The following is a 21,186-nucleotide window of genomic DNA, read 5'->3' as shown; positions in this document are numbered from 1 at the left end:
TTGTAAAACAAAAAGTTAGTGTCTATATTCACTTCTCGAAACTACCTAGTACCCCAACTAAGAGGACAATTCTACATTTTTAGAAACAACACCAGTCACATCCTCCACTCCACTCTATTCACACTGTTATTCTCAAGTGACCAAATTTAGGAACTAATCACTATGCCGTTATGATTGGCCAGTTTTTGACATCGATTTCTTTGAATTTCTAACCTCTACATGGCCTCCATCTATTACATTTCTTGATCTTAGTGCAACAGATTTGTCTTAACTACAAAATTTGTTTGTGTATCCTTTTTGCTTGTAGTTCTATGGCCATATAATCCATAATTCAGATATACTGAATCACTGTTATAAAACAAAATATTACCCAATAATATCTAAGATATTATCTCAATGATGCTTTACAACCCATTTTTCATATAGGCAACAATACCTGAATAATACCATGTCCTTGAGCAAATACTTCTATATTGTCAGCCTTCACTGCAGTGTTTTCTAGAGCTCTTCTGACTGAATGAACTGTGTAGTCAATGTTATTAGCTTTCAGACCTAAAATTAAGAAACAAAAACAAGTAGTGTAGCACTCACTATCTGAAACCTTAGCCACCCAACAGTATGATCGATCACCTGTAGACCCTCTGGTGTTAATGTCTTGTGTTCTAGCACTCATTTTAAAATCTTTTTTGAAGACCTGAACTAAACAGTCTGACTCAAACTGCTTGCATTACATGAAGGCTTCATTCCACAAAAATCACTGTGTTCTCATTATGTGGTGGGCAGAGAGACTGGTGTGGGTTTTGTGGCGTAATATAAACGTACAAAGCAGATATCTAAAAGCATGTGAATGACATTTTCTTTCAAACACTGCTGGGTTAAACAAGATGGCTGTTGGCTGTGGTGTTCAACCCAACTGTATGTTATAAACCCCAGGGGAACTCAAGCAAAAAAGATGCTGAGGCCTCATGACAGACCAATTAAATCAGAATCTCTGAGGACTGTCCCAGAGATTGTTATCTATTAAACAACTCTCAGATGATTCTAGGGTACAGCCAGGTTGGGAATTACTGTTTTATGGGAAGAATATGGAGGCCACCAATTCGTAAGATGAGTGCTGTATCATTCTTGTCCTCTCCAGAGCTCATTAAACACATAAACACTGATGACATTGTCAGACATCAGAGGAACTGACAGATAAGCCGCCTCTTAGAGAATGTACAGGAGTCGGCAAGGCCACAACATGGCAGACAGGACTTCGAGGCAGAGTGCAGTACACCCAAAGATGGAGGCCAAGAGGCCTTGAAATACCTGGTGAGGCTGAAGAGAACTAGAAAGAGGGTCATGTTAGGATCCATCCTAAGAGTGTGGGCTCAACCTAGAAAAGGATGTAGCACTTGAAGTGGTACATCATCACAGGCTTATGCTGATAGCACCAGTGTGGACAGGCCATGCTGAGGAGATGTGGTGAGCAGAAGAAACTGTGGTGTGGGTGAGAAAAGGGGTGAAGAAAGGAGGCAGAGGAGAGACAACTTAAAGAGGGACGTTTCTGAGGAGGGAGCTTCACAGCAGCCTGGCTACCCTAAATCTGAGTCCTGGCTAAACCCAGTGCCACTCTATTTAATCCTGTGCACCACTCTAGAAATCCCTCCTTCTCTTTCTACCTCATTTTGCTCACGGCATCCATTAACCTCTAACACGCAACATCTACAGTTTTTTATTTTGTCCAAAGTCTGTTTATCCCAACTATAATATATATAATGATGTAACCTCCACATAGGCAGTTATTTTTGATGCTTTGTTCACTAATTTAGCCCCAGAGCTACAATACTGCTTGACAGTCGTTAACAGCGGACAGCCAACAAATATACTGCTGAATAAACACACATTCAAATTATCATTATCACATAAGTTATTCATTACCTTAAACTCTACTTTGTGCCCAGGGAATTATCAATTCTACCACATGTTCTTACCATGAGAGCTTCAGAAAACAAAAATATTGGTCTGCAATAATATAAGGACAATAAGGAACACGCTTACCTGAAAGGATCAGGGCAATGCCTCCACATGCATTGGGGGAAGACATAGATGTTCCATTCATTAGCTGCGTCCCTCTCAGTGTCCAGTTAGGAACAGAAGCAATGGCTCCTCCTGGCGCACTGATACTCACACCAAGGGCCCCATCAGCACTAAACGGAAAGCCATTGAAGTTTGCTTAGGATGGTGAAAGCTAAACATACATGGGCATTTTTAAGACGGCCACTGGTTAAATCCAATAGTATAACACTATGTACTAACTGCACTCATTACAAATAATGACAAAGATACTATTATGAAGAATCAATGGGGGAAAACACCCAGCATAGCCATTTTCCCATAGGCAGCATTTATTTTTTCCTTGTAAGTGTACAGAAATGTCTGTGTGTATATACATATCTGGGCATGTGTGACAGGCCATAGTGTCAGGTATATTTAGAGAGAGAAAATAAATGTCACTGTTCTGACTCTTTGATGAGTGTACATCTCTCTTATCTGTAATAAGAAACTTTCCTTCTGTTTAAGGTCTAATATAGCACTGTACAATAGAAATATAATGTGGGCCATATAAATTAACATTTTCTATAAGCCACACTTAAAAAAAGCTAACAAGACATTAATGCAATTAATTTTAGTATGTTTAACTAGACATAGCAACAATATTAGCATTTCAACATGTAATTAATAGATACAAAGAAAAATGAATTAGTTTACATTGTTTTTTTTGTACCAAGTCTTTGAAATTTGGTGTACATTTTATACTTACAGCACATCTTAACGGAGACTAACCTCACGTCCCTGACTGCTGCCATACTGGACAGCTGAAGTCTAACAGGACTGTCCAGCTGAGGGCTTCAAACAAGCAAAGTCTGACGCATTAAAACCCTCAGAATCCATAACCACATTATCATCCAACAAAGCTCTGTCCTCTGCCCCAAGTAAAGAAGGAATGGCACAGAATAGCACACTACTTCCGCCTCCCTGGCAAAGTGGCCATACATTCCCCACAGAGGCTGCCAGACTCTCCTTATACCATCTCCCAACTGAGTGAACTATTTTTACTCTTGGATAGAAACACTAGAGCAATTTGGCTTTACATTTTTATAAAGAACTGAAAGCAATACATATATATTCCTCTTGAAATGGGCTGACGGCACCTCTTTTAGGAAATATCTTAGAACAATTACTACTAGGTAAATATCTGTTGACCTGTAAAGATGCTCACAATGTAATACTGAATAACAAGTAGGCTACAAAAGTGCCTGAACAGTGTCATCTCCCACTAATTCATGGAAGAATGACTAAAAGGATGTTCATCAATATGTCACCTGTACATATCACAGATAACAAGGTTTAGGGTGATTTTCTACCTTCTTGTTTGCACTATATTGCCTAATGGTGTTCAGAATGAGCATTGGTATTTGATAGCATTGGAAAAAATAACTGGAGTCATGAATTCTGACTACTTATTGCTCTTTATTAATTTTCCACTAGCTTGTTACAGTGGTAAATGATAAAGCATTTCTAGATGTTTAAATCAGTATTCTAAAAATGAGTCTCAGCTGGGCTCAGTGGCTCACACCTGTAATTCCAGCACTTTGGGAGGCCGAGGGGGGCAGATCACGAGGTCAGGAGTTCAAGACCAGCCTGGCCAACATGGTGAAACCCCGTCCCTACTAAAAATACAAAAATTAACCCGGTGTGGTAGTGAGCGCCTGTAATTCCAGCTACTTGGGAGGCTGAGGCAGGAGAATTGGTTGAACCTGAGAGGTGGAGGTTGTAGTGAGCCGAGATCATGCCACTGCACTCCAGCCTGGGTGACAGAGCAAGACTCTGTTTCAGGAAAGAAAAAAAAAAAGTCTCATGAAACAGAAATGTTTCCTTAAAATTCAAAAAAAGCCAGTTAATATTTTTCTTCTCAATTACAATATATAATAAAATTTCACGACCTGTTTATGTAGCTGTGATTACATGCACCCACCACCATGCCCAGCTAAATTTTATATTTTTAGTAGAGATGGGATTTCACCACGTTGGCCAGGCTGGTCTTGAACTCCTGACCTCAAGTGATTCACCTACCTTGGCCTCCAAAAGTGGTGTGGTGGGATTACAGGCGTGAGCCACTGCACCCGGCCCAGACATTTGGTAATACGTCTTTAAGAAATATGCCACACGTGCAAATGCCTGGAAGTCAGTAGATGCTGGGTGTCTCAGTCAATGCTGATGCAGAGGCAACGTTTTTCAAAGATTACAGAACATGCTCTGTTCAGTGACCATTAATCAATGTTTCATATTTTGTACCATCTAATGTAATAATTAAAGCAAATTATTTCTAATATTATTTCATGTTTATGAAAAATGAAACAAATTCAATTCTTAGAACATCTGCTTTGTGAATCAGTATCTACTTTAATCCAAGCTTCCCCCATAATTCATGAACTCCTTGGTGTTTTCTTAAAATAATTCTTTAAATGCTCTATGGCGAGTATCGGCAAAGGCTGGTTTAAACATTCTCTAATACTTTGTTTTTACATTGACAATAAGATAAAACTTAAAATTCCAAACTCAGTTTTAGAAGAGAATAAGTTTAATAATTTTACGCTTTTATTAACCGAACAAAAACACATCAAGCTTTGCTGACTTTTGGCTCTTCTCCTAAGCCACTCTTATTGAGTGTCTTTAGCTGGGCTGGCAGGGGCAGTCTACAATGACAGTGCAAAGCAAAGCTTTCTGATCCATGTGGATGTCCACGGCCTGGTTGTTTTCAATGACATTTTATAATAAGCTACTAAGTTTATTTTTTAAAGAGGAAACCACCTAGAGAAAACGAGGAAGATATCTGTAACTCAAAGAATATAACATTATTGCATCTCACCTGAGCACAAATCAATTTTTCTAATCTTATCTTTCAATATTCCCCACTAATCTTATACTTTAAACATACTCAGTTACTAGTTATGTCCTCAAAAAACTTTACACTGAAACCTGCTCATCTTTGGGTTCATGTTATTCTTGGCATATAGAACTCCTTTCTTCTGTCTCTCAACATCCTATCCATCCTTTAAGGCCAACTTCAATACCGTCTTCTCCATGAAGGGCTCAAGTGATTGCTCCCACCTCTGGAGTCCCATCATACTAAAATGGCATTTGAAACTCAGATCACAAACTGTTCGTTTATGCCTTGCCCACTGTAGGCACTAAGGTATTTGCTGAACTAAATTCAAAGTCTATTCTTTTTATAAATTAACTCCAAACAGAAGAATTAAAATAGGCTTTATTTTTCAGAAGGTGCATGTACCCGCTGATGGTATAACGAAGAATTACATAAATTAGGACTTAATATACCTCTTCAGAAAATCAGTTCACAGAATCAGATAAATGTAGTTCAGAGGGCTTCAGGGAACCAAAAGAGATAAACTTCATTGCTCAATCAGAACTTGTTTACTTTTGGATCTCACCCAAAATTGCTCAAAGTAAGTTATAACTTCAAAAACATGAGCCACAGGTATGTGGGCCCTATGACTGTGATGCTTTATAAAAGCTTAGGGCTTTCATTTCACCAAAGTTCAAATATCAAAAACTATTTAAAACAAGGCCATCACTACTATATAAAGATACCCAAGTCCCTACTTTTTCTTTAGATTCTTATAAATGAAGAATTATGGATCTAGGAATAAGAATTTATACTCAGAATAGTGATGTTCTCCATGTAACAATGAAACTATTTCATTTATTTTATTTATCTGTCCCTGAGATGAGACTGTTAATCAAAGTGAAACTACTGAAAAAAAAGTAAAAAACCAACAGAAAAAAACTAGCAAACTTATCTAAAACTCTGCCCTTCTCAACAGTGTAAAGTTTAACTGAATATACGTAATGGTTCCGCGTTCTACCTGCACCTACCTAGGTCCTCTAGAAGACCAAGTATATTGATTTGCAGGTAATTTCTCTCTCAGTGAATACTCAGCAACCATCATATCAGGAGAAACATAAGCACCAACACCTGTGGGATGGATTTAATCATTAAGAAAAGAAAACAAATGGGGATCCTGATTCTAAATCCACTGTTCACTTGAGTAAACTGCCTAATCTCTCAACACCAGTCCTCTCTCTAATACAATGGAAGAATAAAATTTAATAAGGAAACAAGGAAAGTCTACTATGTACCAGACATTTTACTAAGAACTTTGCTTTTGGATACAAAATACCTATCTCCCAGGATTATTTATCCCAGGATATTTTAGATTAAATATGCTAATGCACCTAAAAGCATGCATGTGTATTTCTATGAAACCACTTATTTCAGTCCACTTTAAATTACGGTCAGTTCTAGATGTGCTGGTTCCCCTACTAGACTGTAAGTTTCCTGAGGACACACTTAAGGTGTACAGTGTCTTACGTGTAGCAGAGATACAGGTAACATTTCATTAACTATTGTTTTTTGTTTGCTTGTTTCTAAACAAATCTATTTCTAAAACAGGAAACTAACCTATCACACTTGATGTAGTTCCACCTGGACAACCAACTGTAGACAGGCATGGACCATTATTTCCAGCACTTGAAACATAAATTATATTATGCTTCCATACTGCTTCATTAATTACTTCACAAATTCTCCTGAAAAAGAGAGAATTCCTTTGAACATATAATCAGCCTCTATTCCCAAAGTGTATATAGTACCAAAACCTTGTTTAAATATATGGCTACACAAATTTTGGTCCATCCACCCTTGGTGGAACATGATACAGCCATTCTAAGTGATATACCCTACTTGGGCTTTAGGGTAGGGAAGCAGTTATAAGGCCAAATTAAATGTGGGAAAAATGCTAGGTGCAAAACAATCTATATGGGAAAATATACTACAAGGTAGTAAAATATTAGTAGTGACTCGGGCAATAGGTGGTTCTATTTCCATCCCCCAGTTAACATAGTCCTGAAGACACACTTCAGAAGATTCGTACATACAATTATGAGTAGAAATTGACCAAAAGAACCAGTATCTTTTGTGGCAAAGGTAACTAAGGCACTAGGAAGAACTTAAGAGCAAGATTTTAAAGTGTAAGAAACCTGCTTAGAGCTTGACAGCAAACAAGAAAAATATACTGACATTAAGTAGAGGAGATGAGGTTATACCATGAAGAAGAAAATGAAGTTAACATTAAAAAGGTACAGAGCCATGCACAGGACCTTCAAAGTTGTAAGTGTGAGTATCTGAGAAAGGGAAGAATATTAGCGAAAGAGGACTTCAAGAGAATGAAAGTTAAAGTAGAGAAAGAAATACAGTTAAGTAAAATAAAGAAGTGAGAGAAGAGGGGAGAATGAAATGACTCATGATAACACGGTGCATGTTACGAGGACTGTAAAGTGATGTCTCAAAAACCAGATGATAGCTTGGTGATGGGAAGGGGGGAGAGATGATCAATAAGTAAATACTCGAGGTAATTTCAAATAGATACTACTATGAAGAAAAAAAGGAAGGTAACACTAGGTCAAGGTCATGACACTGGATTTGGCAGCAGAAAGACAATGAAGGCAATGAAGAAGGAGGGGAGTGGGGGTGCATCCTAGACACACTAGAATGGATTGAGGAGATGTGAAAACTGACTGAGTTAGTGAATATACGCAACCAACAGTAAGTTTTGCAGATGAGATGCAAGTCATTAAAGAGAATAGCAAAATTTCAGCAAGTCTGGGCGTCTGTCAGGTATGTATATACAACTGAGGATGGCTTCAGAGTGCTTGTGGAACTAGTAATTATAATGACAGACAGACTGTCAGATCTAAATTGCCTGAGAAGAGAAGTGAGGATGCAGTGCATCTGACAGTGAAAAAACACCAGAGGAGTCTGTGGGTTGCATATCTCAGAAGAACTGTGAGGGAGACTCAACCAAGGCAAAGCCACCAAGGACAGCATAGGCATGCTCAGAGTTGAGACTTCAGGCATGGTGCAGTGAACAGCATTAACATCGTCACAGATGTAAACACAGGAACGGGGGTGTGCAGCCTGCGAGCCAAACAGGACTTCAAGAGGATGAAAGTCCTCTTGAACACAGTTATCATCTAACCACTGCAACTGTTCTTTCTTCCACCGTGACACTCAATCCACTTATGAAAAACATCTCATACTCTTCACTGGCTAAGGTTCTATGGCTAAACAACTGTCAAGGAACACTCACCCAGAATTTGGCCAGTGAGTTGCTTCTCCGTAACTGTAGTTGACAAGATCACACTTATGATTTATAACTTCTATCATCTATTAAAAAGATTAAGACTCTAGTTTAGGCAGCAATTTACAGAAACAGATTAGCCAGTAAAATAAGGGCATATATATAATCCTATAGTTTCTTAGCCAATCATATTCTAATTTATAAGTTACCTCCAGGCATATCACCATATACCTGGACATATAAGCACATAAACACAAAAAGGTAGGAGGAGACACATAAAAAAGTAGTCATTAAAAAAAAAACAAAAAACTAGCATTTCTAGAAAAGAGTGGGGTTAGAGGGGAACAGAGGTAGAGGGAATGGAATGGTCCTTCCTAGGTTAAAAAATCACTAAAATTAAATATACTTTCCTACGTTAAAATGACGTACAGAATATTAGCTGAGGTTTTAAATTCCTCTTAGGCTGATGGAGAAAGCTGGCTAAGAGGTCTTTCTTTTTAAGTATCTCAAAATTGCTTGTTAGGAGATTTGCTAGAAATGACGAGTATGAAGTAAGTAATTTTTTCACAAAGGTTAGGCCAAATCCTAATAATATTTAATAAAAATAATTTAAAAATAAATTAGTAAATATTTTTGCTTTGTTAAAGTCCTGTACACTATATATAGTTCAATGTATTCTTGGTAAACTAGGAGCACTTATAAACCTAAAAATATCCAAGATCATTAATCATTAATCTTCTGAATCAACAACTCACAAACACTCACAGCTCTTATGAGGCCTGTGCCTGTTTCCATTGTGCTTAGTCTTGTATCACCAATCTTGATGGAAAGAATTTGAGCACCAGGAGCTACCCCATTCCGTTCAGGTTCTTCTGGAAAGTGTCCAGCAGCTATACTAGCTACATGTGTCCCATGAGCTCCTAGAGACACAAAGGTGGGGAAATGACAAAACATTCTCATGGACTGAAAGTTTATTCAATTCAATTTGCATATTATTAATCATGATAAAAAGAATACACATTACTCTGCTACCCTGTTCATGGAGAGCAAAAACTCAAGTCACAAAGGAAAGTATTTGCAACATGTATAGCTGACAAAGAGCTTATATCCGGAATATATAAAAATCTTTCAAATTCACAATAAAAAAAGGGAGAATCCCCCCTTCAAACATTTGAAAAAGCATTTTATAAAAGAAGATACCCAAAGGGCAAATAAACACACGAAAAGATGTTTAATTTCATTCGTCATCTGGGAAACGCAAATTAAACACAAAAAGATGCTTCTATATACCTTTTAGAATTGCCAAAATGTTAAAGGCTGACAAAGCAAGTGTGGATGGAAGTACATACCATACACTGTTGGCTGGAGTGAAAGCTGAACACTGCCACAGCCTATGAGCCAGCCATCCTACCTCTAGCTACACACAATACCAAAATGTGTGCACATGTAACTAAGACACCCACAAAAATGTTCATGGCAGCACTGTTTATAAAATTCAAAAACTTAAAAACCACCACAAGATTCATTAACAGTAAATGGTTACATGTACATCAATTCATAGAACTGACAATTATACAGCAATAAATATAAACTACTACTATGTACTATGAGATAAAGCTCACAAAAATAAGGCTGAACTAAACAAGTCACATACAAAAATGGATATTGAATTTTCATATAAATGAAAAAAAGGCTGAACCATCTGAAACTGCCACTATTTTATCATTTCCAATCACAAAAACAGCAACATCATATGGTCCAAACTAATGTGGCAATGGAGATCAGGATAGTAGTTAACTGTAGGAGGTGGGAGGGTACATTACTGATTAGGAAGGGGCATGATGGGAGTTTCATTATGTTTCATTTCTTGACCTGAGTTGTAGTTACAAAGAAGTGTCCACTTTGTGGTAATTCAAAGAGTTGTACAACTTGTGATTTGTATCTGTTTTTGTACATGTTATATATAAAGTAATACTAAAACAAAAAACTAGCCTTTTAGTGAAAAAGTTTCTTAAAAGACATGAATATAAATATCCCACTACTCTCAGAAAAACAATAATACAAGCACAGTGATAAATGACAACTGGCACTGGGCCTTAATGTTTGGGGACTATAGTGTGTTGGAGCTCCAGGAGAAGTAGGCAGGCATCTCTATGTGGCTTTGAACAGGGTCTGCAGCAATGCTGAGTTGAGACTCCTCTGCTCTAGCCAGCTGCTGTCATGCGAGAAAACATTCACCCAATGTTGCGGATTCTGGCTTTCTTATTTCTTTCCCCAGATAAAATTGGGAGAGCACAAGTTTAATGTGATTTTTTCCTTCAAAACACCTTACACCAGTTAGAATGACCACTATTAAGACTGACCACAGCAAGTGTTGCTGAGGATACAGAGCACCTGGAATTCTCACACACCATGGTGGGAGTGAAAAGGGTACAGCCCCTTTAGGTAACAGCTTGAATATTTCTTAAAAAGTTAAGTGGCCGGGTGTGGTGGCTCACACCTATAATCTCAGCACTTTGGGAGGCCGAGGTGGGTGGATCACGAGGTCAGGAGTTTAATACCAGCCTGGCCAACATGGTGAAACCCTGTCTCTACTAAAAATACAAAAACTAGCCAGGTGTGGTGGTACGTGCCTGTAATCCCAGCTACCCAGGAGGCTGAGGCAGGAGAATCACTTGAACCTGGGAGGCAGAGGTTGCAGTGAGCCGAGATCGTGCTACCTGTACTCCAGCCTGGGCGACAGAGCGAGACTCTGTCTCAAAAAAAAAAAAAAAAAAAAAAAAAAAAAAGAAAAGGAAAAAAAAAAAAGTTAAGTACATGTTTACCACATCCAACTGGTTCTCTCAGCTATCAGCCCCAAAATAAATAAAAATATATGTCGACAGATACCAAAACAATCTAAACGTCCATCAATGGGAAGCTGCATAAACAAACTGTGGTGTAGCTATATAAAGAACTATTACTCAGAAATAAAGAGCCAGCTTTATAATCATAACATTAATGAATCTCAAAATCATTATGCTGAGTGAAGGAAAGAAAACCATATTTTTTATTCCACTTACATAAAATTCTGGAAAGTGTGAAATAATCTGGAGTGACAGAAAACAGATCAGTGGTTCCCCGGGATGTGGGTGGAGAAAGGCTGGATAATAAAGAGAGCAAACTTTTGGGGGTAATGAGTATGTTCATTACCTTGATTGTGGTGGTTTCCTGGATATACTGATATATTTACATAAAAGCTTATCAAATTATGTATATGTATGTATGTGAAGTTTTTGTACTTAAGCTATACCTCAATGAACTGGGAGGTAGGAGGGGGACGTTAAAGAGTTAAAGTCATCCCACTTCATTCTCCTTTTTCCCCCAACCCAGGGAGGGAGAACTTCCCCCAGAAGTAGCCACCATCCTGGAGCTGGTGTGCATAATCTTTCCATCTATATATTTAACATTTTCACCCATATAAACACACATATCCATAAACACTGCATAGTACTATTCGGCATGTTTTAGAATTTTACAAGTTTTATCATCTGTACATATTTTTTCAATGTAATTTATGTATTAGGGGTTTATACACACAGCATTTTGATTGCTATATAATACATTCGGCCCTCTGTATCCACAGGTTCCGCACCAACTAGATGCAATTTAACCAACCACGGATCAAAAATATAAATATTAAAAAACTATAGTATAACAACTATTTATATAGCACATACATACTATAAGGTATTAGAAGTCATGTACAGATGCTGAAAGCATATGGGAGAGCATGTGTGTAGGTTATACACAAACACTATGCCATTTTATATCAGGTACTTGAGTATCTGAGGGACATTCCAGAACCAATCCCCCCAGATACCAAAGGATGACTGTATTTCACAGTACGAATAACACACAGTTGTTTAAAAAATATATTTTGTTAATAGGTATTTAGTTTCCAACTTTTTTGAAATCACACAGAGCGCCGTAGTGAGGATTCTTTTATCTGATTCTCTGTACTCATGGGTGAATTTCTCAAGAGTTAAGATTTCGAGGCAAAATTGCTGTTCATGAGATAAATTCTATTGATGGATTTTTTTTGAGACGGAGTTTCGCTCTTGTTGCCCAGGCTGGAGTGCAATGGCACGATCTCGGCTCACTGCAACCTCCGCCTCCTAGGTTCAAACGATTCTCCTGCCTCAGCCTCCCGAGTAGCTGGGATTACAGGCATGTGCCACCACGCACAGCTAATTCTGTATCTTTAGTAGAGATGGGGTTTCTCCATGTTGGTCAGGCTGGTCTCAAACTCCCAGCCTCAGGTGATCCACACACCTCGGCCTCCCAAGGTGCTAGGATCACAGGCATGAGCCACTGCACCCGGCCTATTGATGGATTTTCTGATGTTGGACCATGCTTTTATATTCTTGGACTGGATCCTACATGGTTATGACCTTAAAAAACAATATCTTGCAGGTAAATCAAATCACCTTTACGATTCTGGACCTAGTCCTTTAGCTACGATCTCTAGCTTAAAATTCTCTAGAAGGTTGCTGTGAGCTATCGCAATGTACCACTTTATCACCTCATAAATCTATATCTCATTGGTCAATCTGAAATGGGATACCTCCGCTGGTCACAATGGAGAGCAGGTTTCCATCATCGTATATATTAACGGAGTAATTCAACATCTCAGCTGTGCCAAAAGAGCCATATTCTTGGGCTTCTTTGTAGTTTCTCAACACGGTAGATTTACTCAAGTCCCCATCTTCATTAGAATCAATGCAGGCTCTATTAATTAAAAAGAAATGGAGACAGTAAAATTTATTTTCTTACCTTTCTAAAAATCATGTAACATCGTCTCTCCACTATTTTACTATACTACTACTTCTACCACAACAAATATAAATATAATGACTGCCTGGTTTAGCCTGTTTCATAGAGTGGGCAGTAAGGATTAGGTAAGATAGCTTACAGCAACCAGTTATTAAATCATGCACAAAGTGCTTTAAAAATACCCTCCTTCACAAAACTCTAGGTTAAAAACCACCTGGACTCTTAAGAATTACAGCTAAAACTTGGCTTAGAGTTTTAGAGCAGTTTAGGATAGTTCAGACACGTGGCCTAGGTCTAACTTCCAGCTGCTTCTTTTAGTAATGGCTTCAAGAATCTAACGGCTTACACAAGCTCTTTGAAACTAGGTGAATTTTACTGAGCTTCAGTCCTATAGTTATAACAGACTTAAATTTATTTCTCACAGAAAGCATTTTCTACATTATTTTATGGTTGTCTTCCTTCATGTTTTTTCCATTTTACTAACTAAAATAGTTTTTAAATTATATTCCAAACACTTTAGAAGATAGCCTGATTAAAACAAAATACACTTAATATTCAAAAAGTCATAAATGAAATGAACATCATTAAAAGTTCAATATTATGTTTTTAGCTCTAAGTATGTTTTAAATGCAAGAACTGTATTTTAACAAGCTATGCAAGTCAGTCAAAATTGCCAAGTAAATTAATAGAAGCCTACTGGTAGAGCACAGAGAGAAGATTTATCATAAATACTGAAGCATATTTCATTAACAAATTACAACACTTTGGAAAAAAGGATTCTTAAAAATTTGTTTTTATGCATTGCCCTAATATGACTGATGTAATTTCAAATAATAGAATATACGAAGGTATAGGAAACTAAACACTTATGGGGAAAATGAAGCAAAGAGCAAACAAGTCACATATTAAACAGAATCAGGCTTGAGATTAGTTGGTAAAATGCATGTCACCAAATCTTCCACATGCTACAGAAGTAGCACTTGTCTCCAAAATTTATGCAATCGGCCAGCATCCATCCTGCAAGTCATCTACAAAGTCCTCCCTCTGTTCTTCCCCCAGCCCATCTAACCGCACAGTCCCATCTCCATAATGTGTCCACCTATTTCCACTGTCTCTTCCTTACCGCTGTTGCCTGATGAGCTGATGGCCTGCTCTGCCCCTACATTTGACTCCTGCTGAAAACCTTCCATGTCTTCCAACGGCTCTTAACATTGAAACTCCAGAGCAACGCCCCTAATAATCATCTGCTCACCTCCCTCACCTCCTGCTCCCAACATATCCTCTGTGGCCACACCAAACTTCTCACAGTTCCTCCAACATCCTCCGGATCTTTCCCCCACCCTTTCTACCTCTCTGCTTAGTTTACTGTGATGATCCTTCAAGTCTCAATCTAAGATGTTATTAATACTTTTGGGAAATCTTTCTCGATTCTTCCTAGACTGGTTCAGATGTTCCCAACACTTGCTTCCATGGAGTCTAGAGTCCATGGAGTAGCTTCTATGGTGTCAACCTGGTACAAAGAAGGTACTCAATAAACATCTGCCACATGATTAAGGAATTAATGAAATCATCATCCTTAACAACATTCTCACAGCAAATACAGTGACACATTCCACAGGTCAGTTTCTTATAACCACCATCATTGGAATGACTCAACAATACAACCAACACATCAAAACATAAATTATTACTGACTTCTCTAAATAACACGACAGAGGACAAGTATGAATGTGGTGCAAGGTTATAACTTTCTGAAGGTCTAGTTGACTGAATTCAAGTAGTAGCTAGAATACAGAGAAAGGATATGAAAATGAGGCTCATACACAGAGCAGGGTACATGTAAGTGGGGAAAATGAGAGAAAAGGCTTTTGTTTTATGTATTTCTCGACATTTTCACACATCTCTCAATTTTCTATGGAAAGAATCTAGAGCTTTCATCAAGAATCTAAAAGGAAACATGACATAAGCAAGGTCAAAATCCACTGTAAAGAAATCAACTAATAGCTTCTCCTTTATGTAATCCTCTGTAAACACTGTTTCTCTCAACCAGTTTTTGTTCCATTTCGAGTGACAGTCTGAGGCTCTGCGTCCTGACAGATGCTCAGAACAGAGTCATCTGAGGCCACCCGTTAAGTGCAGAGATACGCACTTAACAATTAGCAGAAATGTGGCAGGGAGAGCACAGACTGAACATTCGTCATCAAACAAAACAAAACAAAAAACCCAAGGTACTTAAAGAATAGGTCACTTTACCTCCCTTCAGAAATGGTTGGCATTTTTGAAATGTGAAATGAGAACATCTGCAGACAGGACTGGATTAACCTTATGTACCCTGGGATCTACAACGTTCTCTTCAAAAAATTTTGGATCTCTGAGATCAAAGCCCTATAGGATATACTGTATTATGCAAAAAAGTTACATTATATCTAGTACCACCTGAAAGTATAACTATGCTATATTCATTTATTATAATAAAATGTTCTAAAATGTTATTCTGAGATTTCAGATTTTATTTCACTTAATGTTAGATTAAATTTCATTTTTAACTCAAAAGTTCTAAACAAAACCCTTAGAATAGTTGTCAACAAACTGCTACAAGTGAGTCACTTTATCAAGCACCTTGAAGACCAAGGAAATCTTGTGGAAACACACACTGGTACCCTGGACATCCTGACTCCGGATTCCTTTTCCTAGGACAAAGTAATCTGCAGTGTTTTCAGAACATAGAGCAAACACTTTAAATGAAACCACCTATTGCCTCACTACTCAATCCCTGCTAATATTTTAGTATTTAAGTTCTTTTGTAGTATATACTTTCCTAAATATACTCTGTTTCGTATTTAGCGTTTTCCTTGAATTTAACCTTGCCTCCTTTCCCACACTAAAACGCACCTAAGGCTTATCACTGAGTGTGACTGTATCATGTTACCCCAGATGGTGGATGTATCAAGGTTTATTATTCTGTATAAAGCCTCTGGAAAATAATTTTTCAAAACGTGTATGCATATGCACACAACAAAACAACATATATGAATACACACAAAAATGCATTAATATTTAATATCTAGATTGAAAGTTATGTGCAGTTACTTTATTAACGCCATCATCCCCAAATTGAGCAGAAATTTCTCATTCAACTTAACATTGTATACACCCTTGATGAAAGATGAGTTAGTACCTGCACACGTGGGAGAACCCTCCTTTAAGAAGGGTGCACTATGAAGGTGAACAATTGTGAGAGCAGTGAGGAAGCAGTCATGGCATGATCTGTATGTGCCCCACCTTGTGATGCAATTCTTTGTGTATAAGCAGGGACACAGACTACAAGTAATTCTTGACTACAAGTTTAAGAAATAGTCCCTGTTTGTTTGTTTTTTTTTGCAGAAATCCTAAAGCACACATATGGCTAAATATCTGTATTAACAATGTCTTCCTGTTTTCATGCAGATAGTAACTCAAGAAGGCAGATTAACCAACTCCAAGAAGCACATATGCAGTATATAAGGCACTAAAAAAGAAACTGAAAAACGTACATGATGGGTAACTTGGTATAAATCGCATTATTATTATTAGTTTTAGTAACAGAAACAGCAGCAGCAACAGCATACATTGATTGCTTACTATATCTAGAAACATCAAATTTAATTTTCACAAAGCCCTGTAAGCACCACTATCTCAATTAACAAATGAGGAAACATTTCCAAATATACGGATGGTCAACATACTAATAAATTATTACTGAAGTAAGTTTATTTAAATCAGATAAAAGTCAGGTTTAGTGTCAATAATTATAACTAGAAGTTCAAGGGGCTTGTCCAAAACTACCCAGATGCCAATTTGGCCCTCAAATGATTTTGCTGAGTGATATCATCACGAATAAACCAAAATTCTGTGCAGCTCTGAGCATTTAATGTTTTTCAGAGTAGAAAAGAAAACATTTGTAAATGAAGATCTATAAAATACATGAAGTTTACCTCCAGACTTCGCCATCATGCCATACCAAGCAGTCATATACAGGGCCAGGATCGCTGTATTTCTTCTCAAAAGAATTTAGCAATTCCACTTGACTTTGAAGTTCCTCCTTGATTAGTTTATTTGCCTAGTCAGTTGGAAAACTGATGAACATTAGTACATTCTGTCCTTCTAAAAGCTGTATTAACATACAGCCAAAGATACAATGTTAATCCATAGTAAAATTATTTTACCCTGAAAAAATGTAAGAAAATTTTGTTCTATCTATGCAACTTGTCATTCAATTCAATGAAGCAGATATCCATTAATACAGTAAAGATCTAAAAAACAGTTATTTTACTCAATCTCATTTATTCACTCACTAGGCCTGCTTTGGGAAATACACTGTGCTACATGTTGGTGATTCCATTTAGCCAAGATATGTTTGTTACATATTTGTCATCTAACTCATTTCCAAAAGCAACTCTAAAACTGCTAGAAAATAGGTTATCTATTGACTTTTAGATTTTTATATCAGGACCTATTCTATCTCAAATTTATTTCTTAAGAATCCAAATAAATAATAAAACCCATGAATCATCTTATATCTTTTAGAAACTGCTGTGTTAAATAGAAGCATTTAATGGGGGTAAGTGAAGCCTTATTTTAGCTCTGTGGTCATGAATAAAACCAACTGCTTTAAATTCGATTACGTACACACTAGACAACAACTGGCACTAGCAGGTGTTACCTCTCCAAAACATTTCTCTAACCTAGAGTATATATAAAAAAAAAGTTAGGTACTCAAATAATTAGGAAAATGACTGGTTTAAACAGGAATAAGCTGGGAGATAGAAAGGCATATAAATACTGAAATTGAGACGAATATCTCTAGACTATGTTACTATATTAAGATCCAGCAGGGGTTGACAAATCATGGTGCATGGGCCAAATCTAGCCTGTGACAAAGTTGTGTAAATGAAGCTTTACTGGAACATGGCCTTCCTGGTTCAGTTACATATTGCCTAGGTTTTCATGATACAACGGGAGTGTTGAGCAGTCATAAGAGAGTACTAAAAATATTTACTATTTGGCAATTTATTGAAAAAGGTAGTCGTCTTTGATCAAAAGCACTTAATATTGCTTAAAGTCAATCTGCCTTCTATAAATAGTGTGGTGTGAGTATTAACCTAGAGGGAAGAAATATGGATTCAAATCTCAATTCAGCAACTTAGCTGTGCAATCCCGAGCAAGTTATTTGTCCTTATGATAATCTGAGGCTGTCACATCAGAAACTAGTATGATAGCAAATTATTATCTTGGCCAATAATTACTAAATTTCACGCAAATCACAATCATGTAAAGGCTATCACAAATATCGATGCTGTTTCTCATCCCGCTTAGTAAATCAGAATTATCAGGGGATAAAGCCCAGAAAACTTAATTACTTTTAAAATAATTCAGGTGACTTAGAGATAATCGGTTCATCAGTATCAATTCCACAAATCAGTATATGGGAACCAAGGACTACACCCTCCCATGTTTTCAAACAAGGACCTTGAGGTCTAATATATTAACTGAAAAATGAAGTATTTTGAAATCCCTTTTTAAAAGTGACAATAATACATATAATTAGAGAATACATAGGCCGGGCACGGTGGCTCATGCCTGTAATCCCAGCACTTTGGGAGGCCAAGGTGGGCATATCACAAGGTTGGGAGTTCAAGACCAGCCTGGCCAACATGGTGAAACCCTGTCTCTACTAAAAATACAAAAAAAAACTAGTCGGGTGTGGTGGCACGTGCCTGTAATCCCAGCTACTCAGGAGGCTGAGGCGAGAATAGCTTGAACCCGGAAGGCAGAGGTTGCAATGAGCCGAGATCACACCACTGCACTCCAGCCTGGAACAGAGCGAGACTCCGTCTCAAAAAAAAAACAAAAAACAAAAAACAAAAAACAAAACCATACTATATGGTTCCATTTTACACAAATCAAAATAGGCAAAATCATCTGCAGTGTTAGAAGTCAAGGTGGTGGTTGTCTTTCGGAAGGAAAAAGGGAGCAGTGACAAGGAAGGGGCACAAGAGAAATTCCCAGGTGCAGCTTTCATGGGAGAATTCATAACCAAACACAATTTATGTACTTTTACCCTATGTGTAAAATTTTAAAAATTCATACATATGTACATTGACTTGAGGATAAATAATAAAGGAAAAATTAGTAAAATTAACCAACTTAAAGAAAAGAAAATTTGTGAAAAAAGAAAACTTGCAGAAAAACAGTCTATTAGTTCTCTAGAAACTCTATGGGAATATGGTTCTAGGGTAATGTTTAAATGAAATCGACTAGCACCAACTTGAGAAGAGCCGTTGTTGGCAACATCAAATTCTTCTTGTTTTCTACAGGCTTCTGCAAGGGCCACTCTGTGAACAGGGTCCCAGATTTTTTCCTTCCGTTCTTTCTGCAAAGACAGAAAAATTACCTTACAATTAGGCTGACAAATACTCAGGTAAACCTAGACAGGCATTTATATGTGGACTTTGTTGGTACAGTTGTGGTACTACACAATTCTCATAGAGAGGTTTTAAAAAATCATTTTTGGCCGGGTGTGGTGGCTCACGCCTGTAATCCTAACAATTTGGAAGGCTGAGGTAGGCGGATCACCTGAGGTCAGGAGTTCGAGACCAGCCTGGCCAACAAGGTGAAACCCCTTCTCTACTAAAAATACAAAAATTAGCCAGGTGGGGCGGCAGGTGCCTGTAATCCCAGCTACTTGGGAGGCTAAGGCACGAGAATCGCTTGAACCCAGGAGGCTGAGGCTGCAGTGAGCTGAGATTGAGCCACCGCACTCCAGCCTGGGCAACAGAGTGAGACTCTGTCTCAAAAAGAAAAAAAAAAAAAAAGTTTCTAATGAAGCAGATAAAGCCATGGATCACTTACTAAAAACTGGTTGGTCAATTCATTGCACCCAGGGTTTAAGAGAAGTTTACCAAGACACATCCAGATGTATTTTTATGTATCATATTCCCCAATTTAAAACCTTCTCTTCTCCAAGAACACTGACTGAATTCCCAGTCATTAAAAGGAAGAAAATGTTGTATTCTGGGCCCATACAAAAATTCCATAAGCCTAGTGTACGCAGAGGACTAGAGTAAGACTACAGCTGCATTTTGACAGACAATGCAGGCGTCCTCAATTTCCTCCCTATTTTTTTTTCCATCCTCTTTGACTTGATAGGGTTCTATGTTACTGAAATTGGTTTTAACCTTTATCTTCAGTGTCTTTAACTCACGGTAACTCCCAACGCAGCTAAAGGAACAGTCCACTTCAACAACACTATATTTGCATATTAAATCACATCTTATCAACACAGCTGATTACATTTAATATACTATATAAAATGCAGTCATGCAATGGTTCACACCTGTAGTCCCAGCACTTTGGGAGAATGAGGCAGGCGGATCACTTGAGCCCAGGAGTTCGAGACCAGCCTGGGCAACATGGTGAAACCCCATCCCTACAAAAAATACAAAAATTAGATGGGTGTGGTGGTGTGTGCCTGTAGTCCCAACTACACGGGAGGATTGCCCAGGAGGTTGAGGCAGTAATTAGCTGTGATCATGCCACTGCATTCCAGCCTGAAATTTTAAAATAACATATTATGTAATAGAAGTTATACGCATTATTCTTGTTTGTTTTGCAGAATGATTAGAAACTGACAAATAAGGTAATCTGAGTAACTTCTTATGCTTCACAGGCCCTTGGGGAAATAACACGACAGAGGCAAGGCCCCACACATCTTATCCAACAAGCTCACTTCCCAGGATTATACCTTATGTTACAGCTGCAACCCTGGACTTGTATTAGGTACTTGTATCAGCTACTTGCATCAGCATTCTCAAAACGGTAGTCACTAGCCACATGACACTATTTAAACTTAAATTTTAAAGTATTACATAAGATAAAATTTCAATTCGTCAGTCACACTAGACATATTTCAAATTCTCAACAGCGACACGGCTAGTGACTACCATAACGGTTAGAGCAGAAACTGAACATTTCAAACATTTCCATTATCACAGAAAGTTCTATTGAACTGTTTTAAAGCAGGCTCTTTATCATTCTGCTTACCACTCTTATTTTTTTAATGGCACACTGGTACTTCTTACACTTCAGCAATTTTAGGACTGATTAACACTTACCTTAATACTAAATG

At 37.7% G+C, this 21,186-nt stretch overlaps 1 protein-coding gene across 4 annotated transcripts in view; it reads right to left on the bottom strand.

Moving 5' to 3' along the window:
• The window catches only part of TPP2 (tripeptidyl peptidase 2), an 82,765-nt gene that overhangs the window by 43,262 nt on the left and 18,317 nt on the right, over positions 1-21,186 (bottom strand). For all 4 annotated transcript variants that reach the window (XM_019039824.4, XM_004054707.5, XM_031001305.3 and 1 more), the window contains exons 4-12: positions 19,327-19,431; positions 16,994-17,118; positions 12,811-12,974; positions 8,970-9,124; positions 8,214-8,290; positions 6,527-6,654; positions 5,941-6,040; positions 2,041-2,189; positions 437-552 (exon numbers count right to left, since the gene is read on the bottom strand). In XM_019039824.4, the coding sequence (XP_018895369.1) occupies positions 437-552; positions 2,041-2,189; positions 5,941-6,040; positions 6,527-6,654; positions 8,214-8,290; positions 8,970-9,124; positions 12,811-12,974; positions 16,994-17,118; positions 19,327-19,431 (1,119 nt within the window). The remainder of the gene's footprint in view (positions 1-436; positions 553-2,040; positions 2,190-5,940; positions 6,041-6,526; positions 6,655-8,213; positions 8,291-8,969; positions 9,125-12,810; positions 12,975-16,993; positions 17,119-19,326; positions 19,432-21,186) is intronic.

The sequence above is a fragment of the Gorilla gorilla genome, chromosome 14, assembly GCF_029281585.2.
Source record: "Gorilla gorilla gorilla isolate KB3781 chromosome 14, NHGRI_mGorGor1-v2.1_pri, whole genome shotgun sequence".
NCBI classification, from domain to species: domain Eukaryota; kingdom Metazoa; phylum Chordata; class Mammalia; order Primates; family Hominidae; genus Gorilla; species Gorilla gorilla.
This window is presented reverse-complemented; position numbering and strand designations above follow the sequence as displayed.